This window comes from Thunnus albacares, chromosome 3 (genome assembly GCF_914725855.1).
Source record: "Thunnus albacares chromosome 3, fThuAlb1.1, whole genome shotgun sequence".
NCBI classification, from domain to species: Eukaryota; Metazoa; Chordata; class Actinopteri; order Scombriformes; family Scombridae; genus Thunnus; species Thunnus albacares.
Window position 1 is genome coordinate 1,800,181 of NC_058108.1, and position 19,586 is coordinate 1,819,766.

Sequence of the window (19,586 nt, forward strand, 5' to 3'; positions counted from 1 at the left end):
TTTAAAAAAGAGGAGAGAAAAAGAGAGAGAGCAGCTGAGAGCGCTAGCGAGAGAGAGAGAGAGAGAGCAGCTGTGGTCGAGTGAGCTGGAGAGTGAATGAAGAGAAGGAGCGCTGGTAGTGAGAAAGCTGATGAATCAGATCAATAAAACATTATTTTCTGATTGTTTCACTATGGTTATGTTCTAGAGCACAAATAAACACGCCCACACCCCGACACACCTCCACTCAACCCTGCAGAGGTGTGCTGCACCTCCTGATTTGGTCTAAATACAGCCTAATGTTTTTGCTTTTTACCTAAATTTACCTCAGCTTGTTTCAACAGTAATAGGAACACCGCACATGCTAATTGAGTAGCTGAGTGGGTGATGACGGACTGATTACCTTGTGTACTGATGACCTACTTTAAAATAAGTGTCCTGTTGTTTTGGATGTGACAGGGAGTGGAGTGGAAAAAGTATTAACAGACCACAAGGTCAATGCAATTACCTTCAATAACCTTCATTAGCCTATGAAGTTTTATATATATATATATATATAATTAAATATATGTAATTAACTGTCCTCCCAGATTAGTAGCAAATATTCCACAGTCCCAGAGTTGGGTACAATTGTGCTACTGGTGTTTGTAGGTGTCTGTGCTGTTTCTCAAAGGTAAAGTCATGATGAAGCAAAATATATGCAACACTGACCAGTTTCAGTAGCTTCAACTCTCTTTCATTTTATGCACTTAAGGCTCCACTCTGCAAGCTCCAGATTCATTACCTGACTCATATTATTCTGAGTCTTGACTGTAGAAGTGTAGCTTAGGAGCTTTTGCCCTTAAGGCCATATTAATATTCATCAAAGTCCTGTGTTTAATGGGATTAAGTCTCCCGGCTGATAGACTGGCAATACTGCTTCATGCTCCTTCCACGCATACCAAGCAGACAAAACTCAAATGGAGTTGGCATGGAGATTTAAATTCAAAATGAGGCCTGGATTTACAAGAAGTCTTAGACAAGTCAGCATGGGAGAGAAGTTTAAATAACTACAGTACAAAGTAGGTTGAAGGTACATTCACTAATTTTGGTGAAGTGCCTCCTAAACCAAGCATTTTACTGATTGTTGAGCCGAGAGGAAGGTTTTAAGGTTGAGGTTTGAAGTCTAAAACTCAACTGTGTTCAAGCTTCAACAGACATCCTGGAGAAAATAATAAGATTTGGGGGAGTTAATAGAAACTGATGCAAAATCAGGGAGGTCAAACCTTGAGAGTGATAACACAATATGGCTTTTCTTTATTTTGGAAACTGTTGTGGTATTGAGGCCATCGTTTTATTGCCGTGCATTAAATGTGGTGTCATAGATGGTCAGAAATGTTTCTCTTTCTCGCCCTCTCTCCTTCTCAATTCTCTAGAAGTCTTTTTCTTCTCTACGCACTCATGTTCACACATGCACATGTAATCAAATCATATCAGATGCCAACTTAATTTCTGTACTCAATGTGTGTGTGTGTGTGTGTGTTTACAGTGCGGGCCAGACTCCTCGTAAGGTGCGTCAGCATTATACCGGTGAACTGATGGATGTCTACTGCTCTCAGTGCAGCAAAAAGGTCAACCTGCTGAATGACCTGGAGGCTCGCCTCAAAAACCTCAAGGCTAACAGGTAGGACACACATATGCGTACAAACACAACACACACAACACAGTTACTAGTACACACAGCAACTTTACAAGCCAAGAAATACTTCAATTTGAAATAGGTTTCATTCCTTTCCTGCCCTCAAAACTTGTTCTGCTGACCACCACACACCTGTTTCTTACTGCTAGTTTTATTTAAATTGAACTTAATAGTAACTCTACTGTACATGTACAACTATTTCTGTGTTACTTATACTGGCAGGTGATTTTAGACACAACCATGGTACATTGAAAGACAATAACATAATAATTATACATGACAAGAACTATACATCATGCTGTTGTGTGTTTAAGATACACATAAAGGGAAGTGTATTGGTCTGCTCACATTGGACTAGTGAGGCTGACTCAGGGGCTGTTTTTTGATTATAATTCATCATCAAGATTGACGCAATATTGTTACAGAGGCGTGAAAAATGTTCCTCCCCCTGTTTCATGCATGAACAAGCACATCATCATTTACACGCACACACACTCACACACACACACAGAGCCACACATACACAAACACTAATTGATTCTTATATAAGGCTGGCACTCCTGCACTTACCTCATCAGGCATTGTAATAGGGAACCTATTATTGGAAACATAATCAAGGGTGACCATTAATAGCTGTTCAGTCTGCCTGCAAACACCCACACACATGCAGACACACAGTCATTTTGTTGAATAATGATCTTGAATGTTGTGTGGATTGTGGAGTCATCTCTTCTTCTTTTACCTGCTGACTCTGCAGGACTTCTCCCTATAGGGGAGTGGCTCTATAATCCAACATGGCTCTCTTAACTAGACCAATGCTTTCCCCTTATGAATAATGCAGAAAGAATGGGGCAGAAAGACATGATTATAGAGTGGAAAAGAGCAAGAATAATGAGTGAGGGTGATGAAAATAAATGAAAATAGATTGATGGGAGAAATGACTTAGAGGTGAGTGAGCACATACAGTAGGAAGTTTGAATAGGATGAGGGCGGGAATGTATTTTGATGAATAAGAAGGATCAACAGATTTAGCAGGTCATGTGGACAGAAAACGTCTAAAAAGTAAAACAAAGCACCATATAGATCCAAAAAGGATACAACAAAATGGATAAAGGATGGACAGAGGAAGGAGCTTTTGCCGCTAAGTAGCGTACAGTATTTAAAGGATTACATGTGCATGTCAGGCTATTTTACACACAATTAATTTAATTCAATTGGCCACATCGAAGCACGGGTGAAATTAGTGGGTGGAGTTTGGTTCATTTGGAAATAGGTCATATACATACATACATTCAGACAGTCAATGCGGTGTGTGGTATTCATGCTAATTGGAGGTAAACATTGTTCAAATATGATGTAAACAAAAGTCTTTTCAAGCAAAGAAAAAAACAACAAAAAAAAACATACGTCACAAATAAAAGATACCAAAAAACTCAGCTGATCTCAAAATGAAAAGATATACAAATGCTTAACATAACATAATGATGATAAATGTGTACTTTTACTTCTCTCTATTAATTCTAAAGGTTAAACTTTTCAATGAGTTTATTTAGGCACACTGGTAAATAAAACAAGAGCACATGCAATATATCCAATAATACATGTGTACGTGATCTGTTTTATTCAGACAGATGACAAGTCAAAAGTTCATAGATTAAAAGTTTATTCTGCTGGAATAAATTCTGCAGTACAGTTTGGCCCTCTGGACCTCTTCAAAGAGATAGATTCAGCTGCAGGGGAGTAGTTTTATCTCTCAGGATTAAACAGTATCTGTAAAACTTTGCTTTAACTGAGCGCTGAGAGGATCCTCCTTGAATATCAGCCCTTCAGACACCCCGTGTTTTCTTTGTGAAGTCTCCTGCTATCGTCCCACCCAGCCACTTAAAAAGTATTATTTCATTTTTTGGTTCTCTGACTGCTTCACTGTCTGCTCTGAATATAGTTAATCAATTTTGAGCTTCTTCACAGTTTGTTCAACTATGTGATTGGTTACTGTTAATGAGAAAACTAAGGAAATCATTTTCAATGTTGGACTTTTTAAGAAGTGAAAGTAGTGTTTGACATGATTGATTACAACTTCCAAATTCTTTAGGACAATTTAGAACTGTGATCATTTTTGTATTTGAACAGAATAGATTGTACTGTACGGCCCTGATTTTGTATATTCTGCCATATTAATTTAGCCTTTTTATGTCTACATGAACTCTCATCTGCCTGACTCTACAGTATGCTTGCTCATTTTTTGTTAATCCATTTGGAAGCCCGGCACAGACAGACACATGAGATTGAGAGAGTCTTTCGGCTTTTGTCCCCCTGAGACAGTTGCTGAGCTGACAGAAACCCCGCTCACTGAACCAGGACTGAAATTGTATTATCACTGACAGGTCCTTCAGCATTTCTTTCTCTTCCTCTTTCCAACATATCTGACATACTGAATAGCCCAAATCTTAATTGCCATCAGCGGTCGGTTGCATCGCGTTGTTCAGCTGCAAGTCTAGACGTATCCGTGGCAATTCACTCGTTAAATTGTCGTTTATCAAGTCATTTTGTCATTTTGTTTTTCCCTTTGCAGCCCCAACAGAAAAATCTCCAGCACCGCTTTTGGAAGGTAGGTCACTCACCTGTATATGTGTGTTCAAGTGTGCTTGTCTTTCTATCTTTGTGAGGACGTTTTGGCTGGTTCTCACTACTTCAAAGGACTGTTTAAAGGTTAAACGTTGGTTTTAAAGTTAATATTATAATTATGTTTAGGTAAGGATTAGTGTAAGGGTTGGGGTTAAGCATTTAGTTGTGGTGGTAAAGGTTAGGAGTGAGTGAGGGGATGCATTATGTTAATTACAGTCCTCACAAGTATGGAAAGACAAATGTGTTTGCATGTGTGTGTATGTGTTTGTTTCAGGGAAGGTCACTAACTTGTGCTCTGTGTGTTTATGCACTATACAGCTTTTACAGCACGTGTTTGCTCTATTTGTTGACAGAGGCACACACACAGTGAAATTAGCAGTTACTGCTTCCTTATCACTCAGCTGTCCTTTCATTGTACCCACCATAACAACCAGTTCATTACAAATAGGTCATTCAGAGAAAATACAGGATGTCCGTCACCAGGTGTGCTGTTTTTATTGTTCCAGAGTTGAGAAAATGAGTTTGAGCGTCAGCTTTTTGAGTGGCAACCATATATCCATCTACATGGCCTGTTGGTCTGTACTGGGTGAACTGTTTTGTATCTAGGCCTTTGTCCTATTTTCACCCACAGTAACTGAGTTATAGTGACAGAGTGAAAATGGCCTGTCAGGCCTGATCTATGTATGCAATATAAGGTTTGGCTCTCTCTCCTTCTTCCCAGTACTGTCCTCTCTGTCTGCTTTGATTACTTCTTCCACTTTATCGCTCTCTTTATCTGTTTCTCCTTTCTGTTTCCTCTTGTTTTCATTTGTCTCCTCTCCTTTCTAAATTACTAATCTCAGTAATGGAGCAAAAGCTTGCTGTTAAGTTATTCCATCAGTGAAAGAGGAGGCAGCTGTAGTCACATCATGGCATAAATGTCACACTTGAATGTGTGTCACATGTCACAGACATAAGCTCACCTGTGTAGGTGCCTTTGTGAGGCTGCTGTAAGAAAGTGTGTGTTCTAGTTTCAATGCAGTTGGCACCAGCTTCTCTGCTTGGCACTGTGGGGCTTATAGTCCTGTATCATCTGTCCTACCTTGCAGCAGCATCACTGCAGGACAGAGACACTTTGTTTCACATATGCAAACACTCAGAACCAGCTGGTTCCCACCTGGATCTATTCCCAGCAGATTCCTCCTCTTAAGCTTGTGTATCTCTGCTGTGTCTCTGTGTGTCTGAGCAGGCAGCTGCTCCACAACAGCAACTTGAGCAGCAGCAACGGCAGTACGGAGGACCTTTTCCGAGACAGCATCGACTCCTGTGATATTGACCTCAATGAGAAGGTAAGAATGTGTTTGTTTGTGTCAGTTTGTTTGTCCGTATGTTGATCTGTGTCAACAGACCTTTATTTAACTAAGCTCTTGTGACTACTGAAAATTTCAGATTAAATACTGCTCACCTTTAAGATTGTTTGCACTCTTAACAGTAAAATCACAGAGTGAAGGGATGTTCCTGTTGGATGCAAAATTGAAGTTTATAGTGCTAATTCTCATGATGAGCCCTGTCAGCCTTCCTCTCACTGTATATGAATGTCATGATTTTATAGCCTTTGCACTGCATAACTAGTTTTGGAAAGTGTGAAAAATGTTGTTATCTAGTGTCAATACAGACATTATGAATCTGGTCAAGTATAGTATTTTACATAATTGTCACATTCACAATCGTTTTCTAACTAATATCATTTTAAACTCTTTATCTTCACATTGAGTCAAGTTTACAGCGTTGAGTAAATTCTCTCTGTTTCAATCAGGTGAGTTTTCTGGAGAAGAAGGTGGCAGACCTCGAGAGTGAGATTTTGATGAATAGTGATCTCAAGTCCAAGCTGAAGCAGGACAACACACAACTAGTGCACAGGTACAGTCAGAAAACTGGGTTTCATTTTAGAACTAATAAATAAGCATCTCACTGGTCTAGCTCACTTATTATACTGTATCAAGAAAGAAAATTGTGTGATTTGTTGTTCATGGCAGGGTTCATGAGCTGGAGGAGCAGCTGAAAGACCAGGAGACACGTGCAGAGCAAAATATGCAGGAGGAGATAAGACGACACCGAGAGGCCTACAGCAAGATGGAGAGAGACAAAAACACGCAGATTGAGCTTCTGACCAACCGGTGAGAAATACACACAAGACAAACAATTTGATTAGTTTGACATGTTTTTAATTTCTATCAAAATGAGATAAAGTTTAGGTGAAGGCTTTTTAATGTAAGAGAACCGGACCTACTGCGTTGCTCTTAAATACCTTGGTAATGGAATTAACATGTCTGCCTGTTAAGAGAAAATGCAGAATGTAAAATGCTTCCTGCAGAGGTTAGTCAGTTGCCTCCGGACCTGTATACATATACATACGGTGGTGCCTTATCTGACTGTGGGACACGCTCAGCTTATATATATAAATATAGTGACATGCAACGATTTTATGTTTTTAGAGTGAAGCAGGTGGAGGATGACAACAGTCAGATGTCCATTAACATGAGCCGGCTGAAGTCACAAACAGAGAAACTGGATGAGGTAAACCATATTTACTTTCTGTTTTTCTGTATATATTTGCTTCCTTTTATCTTGTTTGCCTTTATTCTGTCTTTATTTTTACACTGAACTCACCCGGTGTTCTGCTCTGTTTCTCTTTTTAACATACAAGGCCTTTGTATTTTCCATATCACGGTTCATTTGTCAACACAGTCCTGCTGTCCCTTCCAAAATAGCCAAGTTACGATCAACATGTGTGCCCACGCAGATGAAAATAATGAGGAACTTTAGAGTCATGATGACGTGTTTTTTTTTTCCTTTTTTTGGAAACTTGTGTGTATGTAGATATAGTGTGTGTCTTTGTGGGATTTCCTTGTCTGATTTGACATTTGAAACAGAAATAAAACAAAACAAACTTCAATTTATAACTGTGTTTATATGTCTGATTATGCTCAGGAGAAGCAAAGGATGACAGACAAGCTGGAGGACACCAGTTTGCGCCTGAAGGATGAGATGGACCTCTACAGGAAGATGATGGACAAACTGAGACAGAACAGACACCAGTTCCAGAAAGAGAAGGAAGCCATGCAGGAGGTGGGAGGGATTCTTTTATGCAATCAGACACACACATCAGGGTTGTTTTTTGTTCTACTGCTCACTCTGTTACCTCTTTCTCTTTCACTCCTCTCTTCCTCACTTCAGTTTTGTCAGCTGACATACTTACACCTACAAAATACTGCACTTACATTATATAACATTGCTCATCTGTCCTTTTCTCTTGTCTAGCTGATAGAGGACTTGCGTAGAGAGCTGGAGCATTTACAGCTCTTCAAGCTGGAGACAGAGAGGCCTGGCCGCAGCCGCAGCTCTTCCTCTAGCCTGTCAGACTTCAACAGCAGGACCAGGGAGGTGGAGCTGGAGCATGAGGTCAAGAGGCTCAAGCAGGTACTGATAAAAGGCTCTCTTACTTAATACTTAATATTTACATGCATGGTCAGTTCAGTAAGTATTGCAGCTAGTGGTTTTCATGGATGCCTTTACACTGAGTGTGCTTTAAAATGTTATAGAAGAGATGACACAAGGTAAATTTCAGAGAATGGGATGCAATATGGCGCCTGTTGTTGTATATCTTTCTAAAGTCTACTGGTGTTTGTACAACTGCTAGTCTCCACAGAGGCAGTAATAACACCAAATCAGATCTATTTGTGTTGTTGTGGTTAGATAATGCCCATTCAAGGAATGGCTCAGGTGCAGTGAAATGTTCGAGATGCACAGAGATGCAAAATCTCAAAATGAGCTCCATAATTACAGTTACAGAGCGAATGCTGCATAAGATGTATGAACTTAATTCCTCACTATATTTATTATATTTATTACTCACCATGGATGATGCACTGAAAGCTGCTGTTTTTATTTATTTCAAACATGGAAGAAATTACTTACTTACTTTTTGATTGATCCTACAGGTTGACTTTACACATCATTATCTTTTTTAAATATATTTTTCACCATTCAAAAATCATGCTCATGTTTGACTGAGCATCATGCTTCTTCCTGTAAGACTCTAATTCCTTGTCAGTCCCCCAGGAACTTGCAATTTTGTTATCATCATAATAAATGCAAATTCAGTTAATCCCAGCATTATTAGTAAGAATTATCATTTCACACACAATGGCCAAATTACAGCCTTGTAGTTAAACAAGCAATTTAATGATTTTTCAGAACAATGGCACAGTTGCAGTACAAAAACACACTTGTTTTACACTTGTCTTTTTAATGTTATAACTAGGTCTGAAGCTCTTGCTTGCAGAATGATTCAGACGGGTTCATATGATACTAAATGTAACTTGACTTATGTTTATTCATGCAGAAGTCATTGACTTTACCTTGCTATTAAAAAAAGTTGATCCTGAGGATTTGGTTTATGTACGGGAACATTAATTATGATACTTTCATAAATCGAGGCATTTGGTGCCACCACTGTCAGAGTGCTGATACAGTGGTGGCTGCAGACACTCATTGAAACAGGGTGCATTTAGGCAGAATATATTACGATACATTATCAGTGGTAACAGTCATGGTCGATCACATTATCTCCTCTCATCCCCCATAAATTCTTTTTTAAAAGCAGTTCCTGACATGATGTACTGATAGTTTGGTAATGGAGTCCAGCGGAGCTAAACCCAGCTACATCATGATTTATGAGAGTACAAGCTGCAGCGTATATATCTTCTGTATAAACTCTGAAAATGGTGTTCTTTAGTTTAAATAACATTTGGCTCTGGCTATCTGGCCGCCAAAGTTAGAAACTAAAATGCCATGTTACTGTTTCCAATCAGACCTGGTGCAAAGTAAACATAGATAAAGGAGTGCATAGTGTGTTTCAGATGTCCTCTATGATAAGGCAAGTAAAAGTGTTAATGCTCTTCGAAATTGTATAGGAGGCTGTGTCTGACTCATACTCATGACTTGTAAGTGATTCGCATCAGAAATTATACCTCCAGTGCAGGCAAACAAGAAGAGGAATCATAATTATGGTTTTATACCAGCCTCAATCTGCAGATATTTATATCTTTCTTTATATTAACTCAGCTACTTCCTGCAGTTTTAGATTTCAAACAATTCAATTTGATTGTCTGTGGTTTGGACAAATAATGTAGATTTGTGTAGGTGAAAGCTGTGACTGAGAGAATACTTCCCTGTGGCGTCCTTGACAAGGATGAACTCACTATCTCATGCCTGCCTGTGCACCTCTGTAAATGTCTGTATGTGTATGTGTGTCCAGCGATTTGTGTCCCAGGACTTTCTTCCCCCTGAAATCCAGCACCTGGTGTTGTCTGGGGCGCTGCTCCGTCCTGGTCTGATGGTAAAATTGCTTCTGTGACTTTGACCTCCTGATTAACCACTAATCTCAATGGAGTAGAGTGAACTTGCCCAAGCTGGGGTCAGGGCTGCAATTCCCTTACTAATGGTAAAGTATAGAACAAGGGAAGAGCAAACTCACCTCTTGTTGGCACGCAAGGGCAACTTCATCCTGGAGCTTTCATAACCCACCAGACAATGCAGGGGAGCAGTTTGTTCTGTAACACTCATAACCCATGTTACGTCCTGTAGGTGTTGCCAAGAATAGATGTTGCATTGCTGTGTTTGATTCTGGATGAGGCATCAAGTGCAGTGTTTTGTTGTATGGGTTGAGTGAGGCTTGAGTAGTGGCCATTTTTTTCAAAAGCATTATCATTACTGATACACTTGTGTGGTCCAGATACTTATCTCTCTCTCCTCCCACTACTCTCCTCTACATCCCACCCTGATTCTGTATTTTAGGAGAACCAGCGGCTCAGGGAGCAGAACGATGAGCTGAACGGTCAGATCCTCAGCCTCAGCCTATATGAAGCCAAGAACCTGTTCGCCACACAGACCAAGGCCCAGTCTCTGGCTGCTGAGATAGATAATGCCTCTAGAGACCAGGTAAAGTCATGACAATGTGCACTGTATGTACACACAGAGAATGAAATGCTGTTCAGTTACTTATTGCTCTTCATCACAAAGAACATGGCCAGTATATTTTATTCTTGAGCCACTCTGTGACATTTTCATTGTTGATTTTCATCTGCAATCTAACAAGCTTTTTAAATGGATTTCATCTGGACAAGCTACATTGAATAGTTAGAGCATGACTGTATTTCTAGGGCGTATCACAGCATGACAGTGTTCTAGATATTACATTATTCTAGATTTGAATCTATTATGCATAATATTACATTAGCATGGAAACAAATTGTCCAAACTGAATAACTATGAAACACCTATAGCAGCAGGCGTACCTATAGAAAGAGAACTATATGTAACACATAGTTTGTACAGAGTATTGTAGCTCTAATTAAAGCTGTAAAGAAACTATTTCATTATAATCTTTTACAACTGGTAAGATGATAGCGTACCTCCTTGATAAGCTGAAATAAAAATATGTTTGACATACTACTATCCCCGCAGCTAATGGAAGCCCTGAAGGAGCAGGAGGAGATCAACTTACGCCTGCGACAATATATGGACAAAATCATCCTGTCCATCCTGGATCACAACCCCTCCATCCTGGAGATCAAGAACTAGCAGTGACTCAACTGGAATGAGAGTCGCTCTTGACCTCGGGAGACTGAGGATCATTCCAGTTGTTTTATTAGAACCTGCAACCCGAGTCAGGAACCTGTACAGGAAACCAGTGGCAGTCTTGAAAACTGGAACATTTTTAACTAGACACATGTCTCCCCCTGCTGTTTGTGGGGTGAAAAGAACTTCTTTTGCAGAGACGGTAGAAAGGGGGTACGATGTACTAAAGGGAGTTTTCTCAGCCAGTGTTTGCTCACTGACTGATGGTCATACTACTGTGGCTCTTCAACTGGTTCTACCTTGTTCTGTTTTTTAATCTCTGTCTATGCTGTGAACTGAAATACTGTCACAACTTTGATCTCACGAGACAAAACTGGTGATTTCTTCCTGGGATGCTTTGAGGAGTACACTGGACATTAGCATAAAAACTGGAACAATGTAACAAACTGGACATGGGTTTTTCTGTATCCTAGTGTAATATTAGCTGTATTATCCACAGACACACAGTTTGGTATGGTGTACATTTTTAGAAAAATACAGTGAGACAGATTTACAAGCTGGCAAGCAGACTGTAAACCTGAATCTCGGAGGCGTAAAGGCAGACCGGTCAAATGTTGCCTGATCTGTAAACTGCCAGTCTTATCTGTCATGTAGGTGTTCTCTGAAGAACGCATGTTGATGACGCATTCGGACAGGCACATTTTAAGAGAAGATTGAGACAAGTGGCAAAAGTGGTCAGAGAAGGAAAACAAGAAGAAACCCTTTAAGATTGTAAGGTAGAAAGAGTAAAACACCTCTTCCCTAAAAAGGTTGAGGAGTCAGATAATGGACTGTGTATGCTGGTAAAGGAGGGTTTTAGTGAAGTCGGTGAGTGTTCATTGAAAGTGATGATTTTTGTTTTATCTTGAGAACATGTCTTCCAGGAACCTTGCAACAGCACATACAGTCTCAATCAGTTCAACGGTGAATATTTCTCACCGAGAAAATGGCCCTTAGTTTGTTCAGATGAACAGTAGAGTGTCACTTTATGGAGCAGAAGCTGCAACCGAGGAGTGTCTTTAAACTGTAACTTCCTATTTGCTAGTATAGCATAAGCTTGGAAAGGTACACTGTCGCTAGCAATAGACCCAGTGATGTTGCACAGAAATGTAATGATATGATATGAATGTACAGGATGTGTTGTGGATTTACGTTGGTGTGACTGCACCGAGGTACTTCAGTAGCCAGTGTAACATGGGTTACTGAATCATCTCTTTATGTCTCTATGATATCGCCTCAGATACTGGATGTGAGCATGCACAGGAGACTCACTTTTTGGTACAAAAGTCTACATACATTAGCAATCTCATTGAAGCCTACAGGTTGCAGATTGTAATTAAAGCCCCAATGGCTCTCGGAAACTCTCTAATACTGTAAATATCATGAATGTACATCTTGATATTTTGCTCTGTGTGGCCAAAAAAAAAGGCTTTTTTTGAAGTTTAATCTGTAATTGGTTAAGATATGTTGTAACACATGTGTACGGTATTCAGTACTGTAATGAAGAGGGCATTGCTTTGAGATGGGTAAACAATTACAATCTGCTGTATTACGTGATAATTCTAAACTTGAGTTTTGCTTCCTTGCACACAAAAAAACAACAACAACTTTTTGTTTCCTTTTGCATGGTTCACATTTTCTTCTGTCTGTGCCTTTTGAGGACATTTTTCAAGATGATGTTGCTATAGATTTACAGTTTTTCAAGGTACATTCTATGTCTATGTCTGACATATTTTCTTGACTTGTAAATGTTGTAATTATATAGTGATAATTTGTATTCATGTGCCACTCACCAGTCTTTTTCAGATTGATACTAAGATATCTATTTTATACAGTTTTATCAGGAAAGAACTTGTGATTGTGTCCTATTAGTAAAACAGCATAGCACAAAGCATTATATGGTACGCAGGCAAGGTTAGCATTTTGGGAGCATTTTGTCAATCTAATAATTGTATGATGCTTTGGGGAATGCTTTGTTGCATTTCTTAATTTTTCAACAGAAAGTCCATTGCTTTTCAAGTTGCTTTAAACTGGCTTTTTTTATATGGTTGTAAGCTGTCTTCCTAACTTAAACTAAATGGTGAGCATTATGAGCAATATTAACTTATTTACCAATACCTGCTGATTTGTGTCTTGTTTTGCTTCACAAAACGTCTCACTCTACGGCTGCTCGTCCCATTCTAGATTTGAAAAAAATAAAAAGAGTACATTGAGCTATAAAATTTGTCACAAACTCATTTCTTGTAGCTCTTAAGTTATGAATTATTAGGGCTATCAAATATGTTGTAGTTACTATAAGCAGAACATGGCAATAAAAATGGCTTTGGCAGTGATGCTGTCTCGTGAAATTTCTATCATTTTGATCGACATTTATTTCTTCTCATTTCCATTTATACAGTATACAACATTAAACCACTTATTCTATGCTTACAGTGTACGCTGCTGATGTCTTAGCTGTCATTGTAATGTGCATACTGTGCTGTGAATAAAAACATTTGTCCTGGCATAAAAATAACCCATTCCCATCTGGTTGCATGACTGATTTCAGATAGTGTATTCCACTGGCTTTCAGTGATTATGGCAAATGTAAAAGCTCTCAGTGGTGGTATTCATGCTCATGCTCCAAGATTTAGACAGTATTCTTTTGAATTTTCCTTGTTGTTATGTCTCGGAGATAAAAATCTAGACCCTTGGAAAAATATGATTCAAGCTAGGTCATTTTTTTTGGAGATACAATGTCACAAGAGAAAATACCAAGCACTGTTTTCCTTTGCTATATTTTGCCAGTTGCTGTGATGATGAAGGATAGCAGTATGGAGGCACATCGCTACAGTACCGAGATAATGTAAAACATCTGAAAATGTTGTAGGGTTGTATATAACTGGGGAGGGAGGCATAGATCTATCTAGTTATCCACAGCTACTAAAATATGTGGACACTAGAAAAATACACATTTCATATTAAAAACATAGACATTAACATGCTGCATTGACAGCAGGATTTTGTTCCCATGCAATTCATCAATAGGTGTTGGATGGGGTTGAGGTCAGGGCCCTGTGCAGGCCAGGCAAGTTCCTTCAAGCCAGAAATCCATTGCTTTATGGACCTCACTTTGTGCACTGGGGTTTTGTTATGTAGGAAAGGGCCTTTCCCAAACCGTTGGCACAAAACTACAGGAAGTAGTAGTAGTAGCATACTATTTTTTAAAAAAAATATCATTGTATGCTGCTGTAGCATTAAGATTTCCCCTAATTAGAAGTTAGAGGCCTAACCCAAACAGCCCCAGTCCAACAATAAATAAAAGTGTATGCGCAGGACATGTGTGTGTATATCTATCATTATATCATCTATCTATCTATCTATCTATCTATCTATCTATCTATCTATCTTAAAAACATTAAATCCACATACATCAGTTAGGTGTGTTGTGGCGCCACCTGTCGTCTCCTCCTTCACCGTGAATAAACGCCAGTGCTCCGCGGAGGAGGTGTGCTTCAGACCACAGCACAGGTGAGATGTAGTGAAATTAAACCGAAGGCCATTTGGAATTAAGTAATGAATTAAAATCAACTGGATCTGTTGTCTTCCCTCGGCTGTATCCGGCGTTTTGTTAGTTCGTCGTTGCTTTGTCCCCAAACCATCAACAACACAACCATGGCTGTCAATCACAACTAGCCAAGGATGCTAACTACAACAAGTAGCCTGACGTTAGCTAACCTAGCAGCTAACCTGGTACAGAGTCTCTTCATCAGGGCACTGATGGGCACTGTCCCACTGAAAGTCACTTACAACTGTGATTTTTGATTAATGTCAAGTCTTGAAGAGGTAAAAATACTGTTGCGAGAATTCAGGTAACTCATTAAAGTAGGTAAATGTTAAAGGTCAACTACCTGTGTTACATTACTCCAACAAAATATTAGCGAGTGTATTCTTTAGGGAACATGGCCTACTGTTTCTGTTGGACCGCACAATGGAGGAGAATATAAAATATAAAATACAGGAGAACAACAGTGTCAATAAGAGCTAGTGGTGGAATAAAACCAAACTTTCAACAGTTGCCCAAGATGACTTTCATTCAAAATCAATGTTGGATACTGTAAATTTATATTTCGAAGTATTTTTACCACCGTAAAAGTCCCATTATAAAGTTGTTTTCAATCGATTTCCTCCACATAAAACATGGGAGTCTAAAAGGTATCATATGATATCATTTAATGATATCATAAGTTTGTCTTATGGCCATTCATTTTAATTAAATCAGTCTAGTTTGGTTTAGCAAATGTTTTAAGTACAACAATACCCATGAACTTCAGCCACTGTTGCTATGGAGAAGCCTAACAGACACATGGATCAGACTGCACCATTGTCCATCACAGATTGATTTAAACTGCTGCATGTATGAACATGTTTCACAAAGCCTACTCTTTACCTTCAGCTCATCATTTATGACACCAAAATGGTCTTCCCTCCACATATTGACAGGTGGAGTTGCTCATCTTATATTTTCATGCCCATCCAAACCTTGTAAGTGCTTTAGCTGCAAGTCATATAATATTCATTTATGTCTAAGTTCCTCTACTTCCCTACCTCTATCAACAACAGCTTTCCAAGTGCATCCAAAACATATTTTGGTAAATTGGACTGTATGTTATAATACATGGAAAGAAACAGAAATTGAGGTTTTGCTTTTATTAAAATTTGCAACATATTTTTATAGGTATTCCAATGTGTATGTTAGATTTACTGGTTTTGATATGACTTGATATGTTTTATTAATGTCATCAATACAATCGGATTTTGTGAAGTACAAAGGGGGTCAAAGGTCAGGCCATTTTATACTTTCTATTAGGATTCATCTCCAGGAGACCATATCCAAATTTCATGATGATCCATCCAGTAGTTACCAAGATATTTCACCATTGATTTTCACATTGTTTTAAACTAATTAATCATAAAATACAATGCGAATGATAATTTATATTTTCACTGTTATGTACAGATATTAATACATCCCTAATATAAATATATATGTTAATCATGCAAGATAAATGGAACAGGATAAAGTTATTCTAAATTTGAAGTTGTTTTGTTTAATTTAACTATACATTATAGGTAACGCAATGCCCCAGAATGGTATGAACTTCGAGGGCAGAAGAAGACAAACGCGTCGCAACACCTGTGGAGCCAATGGTCTGATGAACAGTCAGGTCCCAGGCTCAGATTTGGTTAATGGAGCTGCTGTTCACAATGACTTCCCAGCTGCTGCCACTAGAACCAGTGAGAGCACGCCAGCTGGCACACCGAATGGTACCAAACCGCAATGCATGGTTAATGGTTACATTAATCATGGGTACAAGGGCAAGAGAACAAAAGCACCGCCCCAAAGGACTTTCTGGAAACAAAGAAGCACAATTTCGGCCGTTACGGATGCCTCAACAGCTGGCAGGGTCAGCAGTGGAGGCACTTCAGGTGCTATCTTGGTAAATGAGGCCACCAGTCTAGACACTTTGCCCAGATCTGACCAAATGGCACCAGAGCCCAGCCTGTCTGCAGCAGCGAAGAACCAGAGAAGGAGGAAATTCAGACATAAGAAGAGGTGTGCCGCCTACCTGACATCGCTTTGAGTGCAGAAAATGCAAATTAATTCACAAGTACTCACTCCTGTCAGTTGAATCTCCCTTATGTGACAGAAGTGTGAGCTGTTAGAAGGTAGACAGATGTAGTGGTTAAATTGACAGTCAGACAGATGGATGAAAGAATGTGTTGTGGAGTGAAGACAGGATATGAGTTATAGAAGATGAAATACTGTCTCCTATGTTTTTGCTGGGCCTGTTTCAACTGACAAGATAATATTGAATGCCTCAATCATTTGGTCTAACTACCGTCTCGAGATGTGCAATTCAATTAGTGCTGAAGAAATAGTTTGACATTCGGAGAAATATTCTTATTGGCTTTCTTGCTGAGAGTTGGATGAAAAGTTTGAAACCACTTTCACATCTGTCTGTTAAATATAAGGCTACAGCCAGCAGCCGGTTAGTTTAGCATAAAGATTAGAAACAGCTAGGCCAGAACATAGTCCCATAAACCAATTCTTGTTTTTTTACTGTTTGATTATTGTACAGATTAAATTAGTGAGCTTTAGAGGTGCTTGTAGGTGGATTTTGATATGTTTTTTGATACTTTCTGATTGGACAGAGCCAGGCCAGCCAGTTTTCAGTCTTTATGCTAATCTAAGCAAACTTGTTGCTGGCTGTGTGCACATTTGAATATGGTATCAATCTTGTTATCTAACACATGGCACGAAATGTCTAACTATCCCTGTAATAGCTCCCACTGCTCCCTGACTAAATATTGAATAAGTATGTATTGCCAAAAAAAACAAGAACAGTGTCAGATAAACAGAAATAATGAACATTTGGTTAACTTCTCTTATCAAAAAGCAGTCCCTATGTAAAGGAAACATTTGCCTCATTATGTATTACTGAATATTTGTAATAATCTGACTACTTTCATAGAGACACTGATTTGGCCTGTCCTGAGAATCCTACACCCCCTCTGGTGCCACCACAAGAGGAGGAGGACTGGGAAAAAGAGATCCAAGAGGTCACTGTTACCAACTGGGAAAAGATGTGTTTTGGGGTCCAATCCTATGGTAAATAAAATGCATTTATACAATTTTAAAATCACAATTTCTCCATCCCCAGCACTGTACTGATACTTATATGCTGATGCTTGAAATGTACATACATTTATTAATATTTAGGTTGTATAAATGAACTTGAAGGATACAGTATTTTCATGTACGCTGGGGTTTCTGTGCTATTTTTGGAATTCAGGTCAGGCCGAGTACAGATGTTTTACTGGTTTTCTGTGCCTCTTCCAGGTCCAGAAGACGTGCTCCATTTTGCTTTGCGGGATTTGACCCTTCAGCAAAGGGACTCTGTCGACCCACCGGTGACAGCCAATTACAGCCCTTCCGCTCGCCACCCGCGCCCCGTCAAGTGGTTCTGCTACAGCGTTCCCACTGAGCCAGACCAGTTCGCAGACGCTGACTAGTAAGCCAGACAAATGCTGCTGTAGTTCTGCTATGGATCTAGTTAGTCGTTAATGGCGATCCTGGATCAATACATGTGTTTAGAATAATTGTTTAGTAAGAGATTTTCTTTTTTTCCTCATCTAAGCATTAGTGGAAGAAATGAAATTCAAAACTTACTCTAGTTTAGCTTCAAATCCAAATCTGTTCATGCTATCATAGGTCAAAGATTGGAGGTTGTTTTTTTATCCTAGGTTTTATTTTATATTTTAAATTCAGATTTTATATTTGTTTTATATTGCGCTACATAAATTTGTTAGTCTTTTCTGATCTTGAGGAATGATTTTAGTTAACCATGCTTTGCTGTTCTACCGCTTCACTTATCGTTGCTATTGGAAACGGTCATTTCTTGTCAACATCATTTTGCTCGTCTTTCAAGAACTGAAGTAATCGTTTTTATCTAAAAGTTTGTTTTAAAATGCCTGAAATGGGAATTCTGTTGTCATAATAAGTTACTCTTTTGTGCTGTATGATCAATTTTATTGTTTGCAAATTGCACATGTTCACAGCAAGTATATGAAGTAACTATTTTAATTTGACTCTCATGAGACAGCAAGCCTAACCTAAGAAATTATGGTTTGATTATGTAACAACAACAAATCGTTATCTGCCTGTTCAGAGCCTCATTTTCATTTTTTTTTTACAATCGCAATAAATTTTCTTCTAACTTGAGGTCAGACCCTGCATGTTTATCTCCACCAGTCACTGTTCCAGTCAAAATTAGGTTCACATGTGAAGCAGGACGCTCTCACTGCCGGTTTAGCACATTAACCAACTGATTTTCTCATCTGTTGTTATTGGAGAGAGTTTTGAAGCAATGGCAACTTTTGGCCACTAGATGGTAGCGTCGGTGTAACATTTTGTTTTCATGGCGTTATTTCCACACCTTTGGGAGTTCATTGGGTTCATTCCCAAGGACTTGGGAGACACAAGCATTTACTTGCGCACTGTTTAACCCCATTTCTCCCAGTACTTTTATTCAGAATGCAACTAAAGACGTATTTGCAGGCAACTGTTACTGCACTGATTAATGTCATCTAGTAATATTAAATCATTCATGTCCACAGACACCATGTCAATAATACATTGAGGTTGTAATCTGTGGTGAAATCTACAGCTGTGCACTCTGATAGGCTTTGCAGTTGAATTTTAAGTCTGTTTTGTTTTTGTTTGTTTGTTTTTTTTTCAAGCAAAAGTATGCATCATCAAATCCATGACTAGCAAGGAGATGAAGTTGCTTTTTTGAGGTTCCTCTGCGTTTTGTGAGAGTTCCATTGTTAATGTTTTGGGCAAATGTGACTGGAGGAGTGGTGATGACACACACACAGACGATATTGTTGTGCTTTTATGGTGCTGGCAGATACTTAAGATGGAGATGGACTCCTGCACTCCTTTTGGGTGTAAATTGTTTATAAGAGTTTCAGACAGTTAAGGATACAGTGCCAAAAATGACAAAAACATGACATGAAGGTTTCTAACATATCATAGGGATGATTCTGTCAGGGTGGAGCATTGTCTCATTAGTTAACACCCTTACATCACAGCAGGAAG

At 39.0% G+C, this 19,586-nt stretch overlaps 2 protein-coding genes across 6 annotated transcripts in view; both read left to right on the plus strand.

The window, feature by feature from the left end:
* rab11fip4b (RAB11 family interacting protein 4 (class II) b) overlaps positions 1-13,461 on the plus strand; it is a 51,576-nt gene extending 38,115 nt beyond the window's left edge. For 2 of the 3 annotated variants that reach the window (XM_044345934.1, XM_044345936.1), the window contains 11 exons: positions 1,508-1,642; positions 4,230-4,265; positions 5,511-5,610; positions 6,078-6,181; positions 6,298-6,438; positions 6,757-6,838; positions 7,253-7,390; positions 7,583-7,741; positions 9,582-9,662; positions 10,121-10,264; positions 10,790-13,461. In XM_044345934.1, the coding sequence (XP_044201869.1) occupies positions 1,508-1,642; positions 4,230-4,265; positions 5,511-5,610; positions 6,078-6,181; positions 6,298-6,438; positions 6,757-6,838; positions 7,253-7,390; positions 7,583-7,741; positions 9,582-9,662; positions 10,121-10,264; positions 10,790-10,906 (1,237 nt within the window). In that variant the 3' untranslated portion in view covers positions 10,907-13,461. The remainder of the gene's footprint in view (positions 1-1,507; positions 1,643-4,229; positions 4,266-5,510; positions 5,611-6,077; positions 6,182-6,297; positions 6,439-6,756; positions 6,839-7,252; positions 7,391-7,582; positions 7,742-9,581; positions 9,663-10,120; positions 10,265-10,789) is intronic. The other variant, XM_044345935.1, reaches the window with a different exon arrangement.
* Positions 13,462-14,364: 903 nt separating this feature from the next.
* On the plus strand, positions 14,365-18,707 carry LOC122979752. Of its 3 annotated transcripts, none has more exons than XM_044347460.1 (4): positions 14,365-14,452; positions 16,055-16,538; positions 17,458-17,594; positions 17,826-18,707. In XM_044347460.1, exons 2-4 carry the CDS (start codon positions 16,063-16,065, stop codon positions 17,996-17,998), a joined length of 786 nt encoding a protein of 261 aa, XP_044203395.1. In that variant the 5' UTR covers positions 14,365-14,452; positions 16,055-16,062; the 3' UTR covers positions 17,999-18,707. The 3 variants fall into 3 exon arrangements, with proteins under 3 accessions (XP_044203395.1, XP_044203396.1, XP_044203397.1); XM_044347461.1 differs by lacking the exon at positions 14,365-14,452 and adding an exon at positions 14,517-14,793; XM_044347462.1 differs by lacking the exon at positions 14,365-14,452 and adding an exon at positions 14,517-14,767.
* Positions 18,708-19,586: the final 879 nt, after the last annotated feature.

Coding starts and splice junctions, on each gene's coding strand:
- LOC122979752 (XM_044347460.1), top strand. CDS start 16,063: ATGCCCCAGAATGGTATGAACTTCGAGGGCAGAAGAAGACAAACGCGT. Junction 16,539..17,457: donor AAATTCAGACATAAGAAGAG/GTGTGCCGCCTA, acceptor CTACTTTCATAG/AGACACTGATTTGGCCTGTC. Junction 17,595..17,825: donor TTTTGGGGTCCAATCCTATG/GTAAATAAAATG, acceptor TGCCTCTTCCAG/GTCCAGAAGACGTGCTCCAT.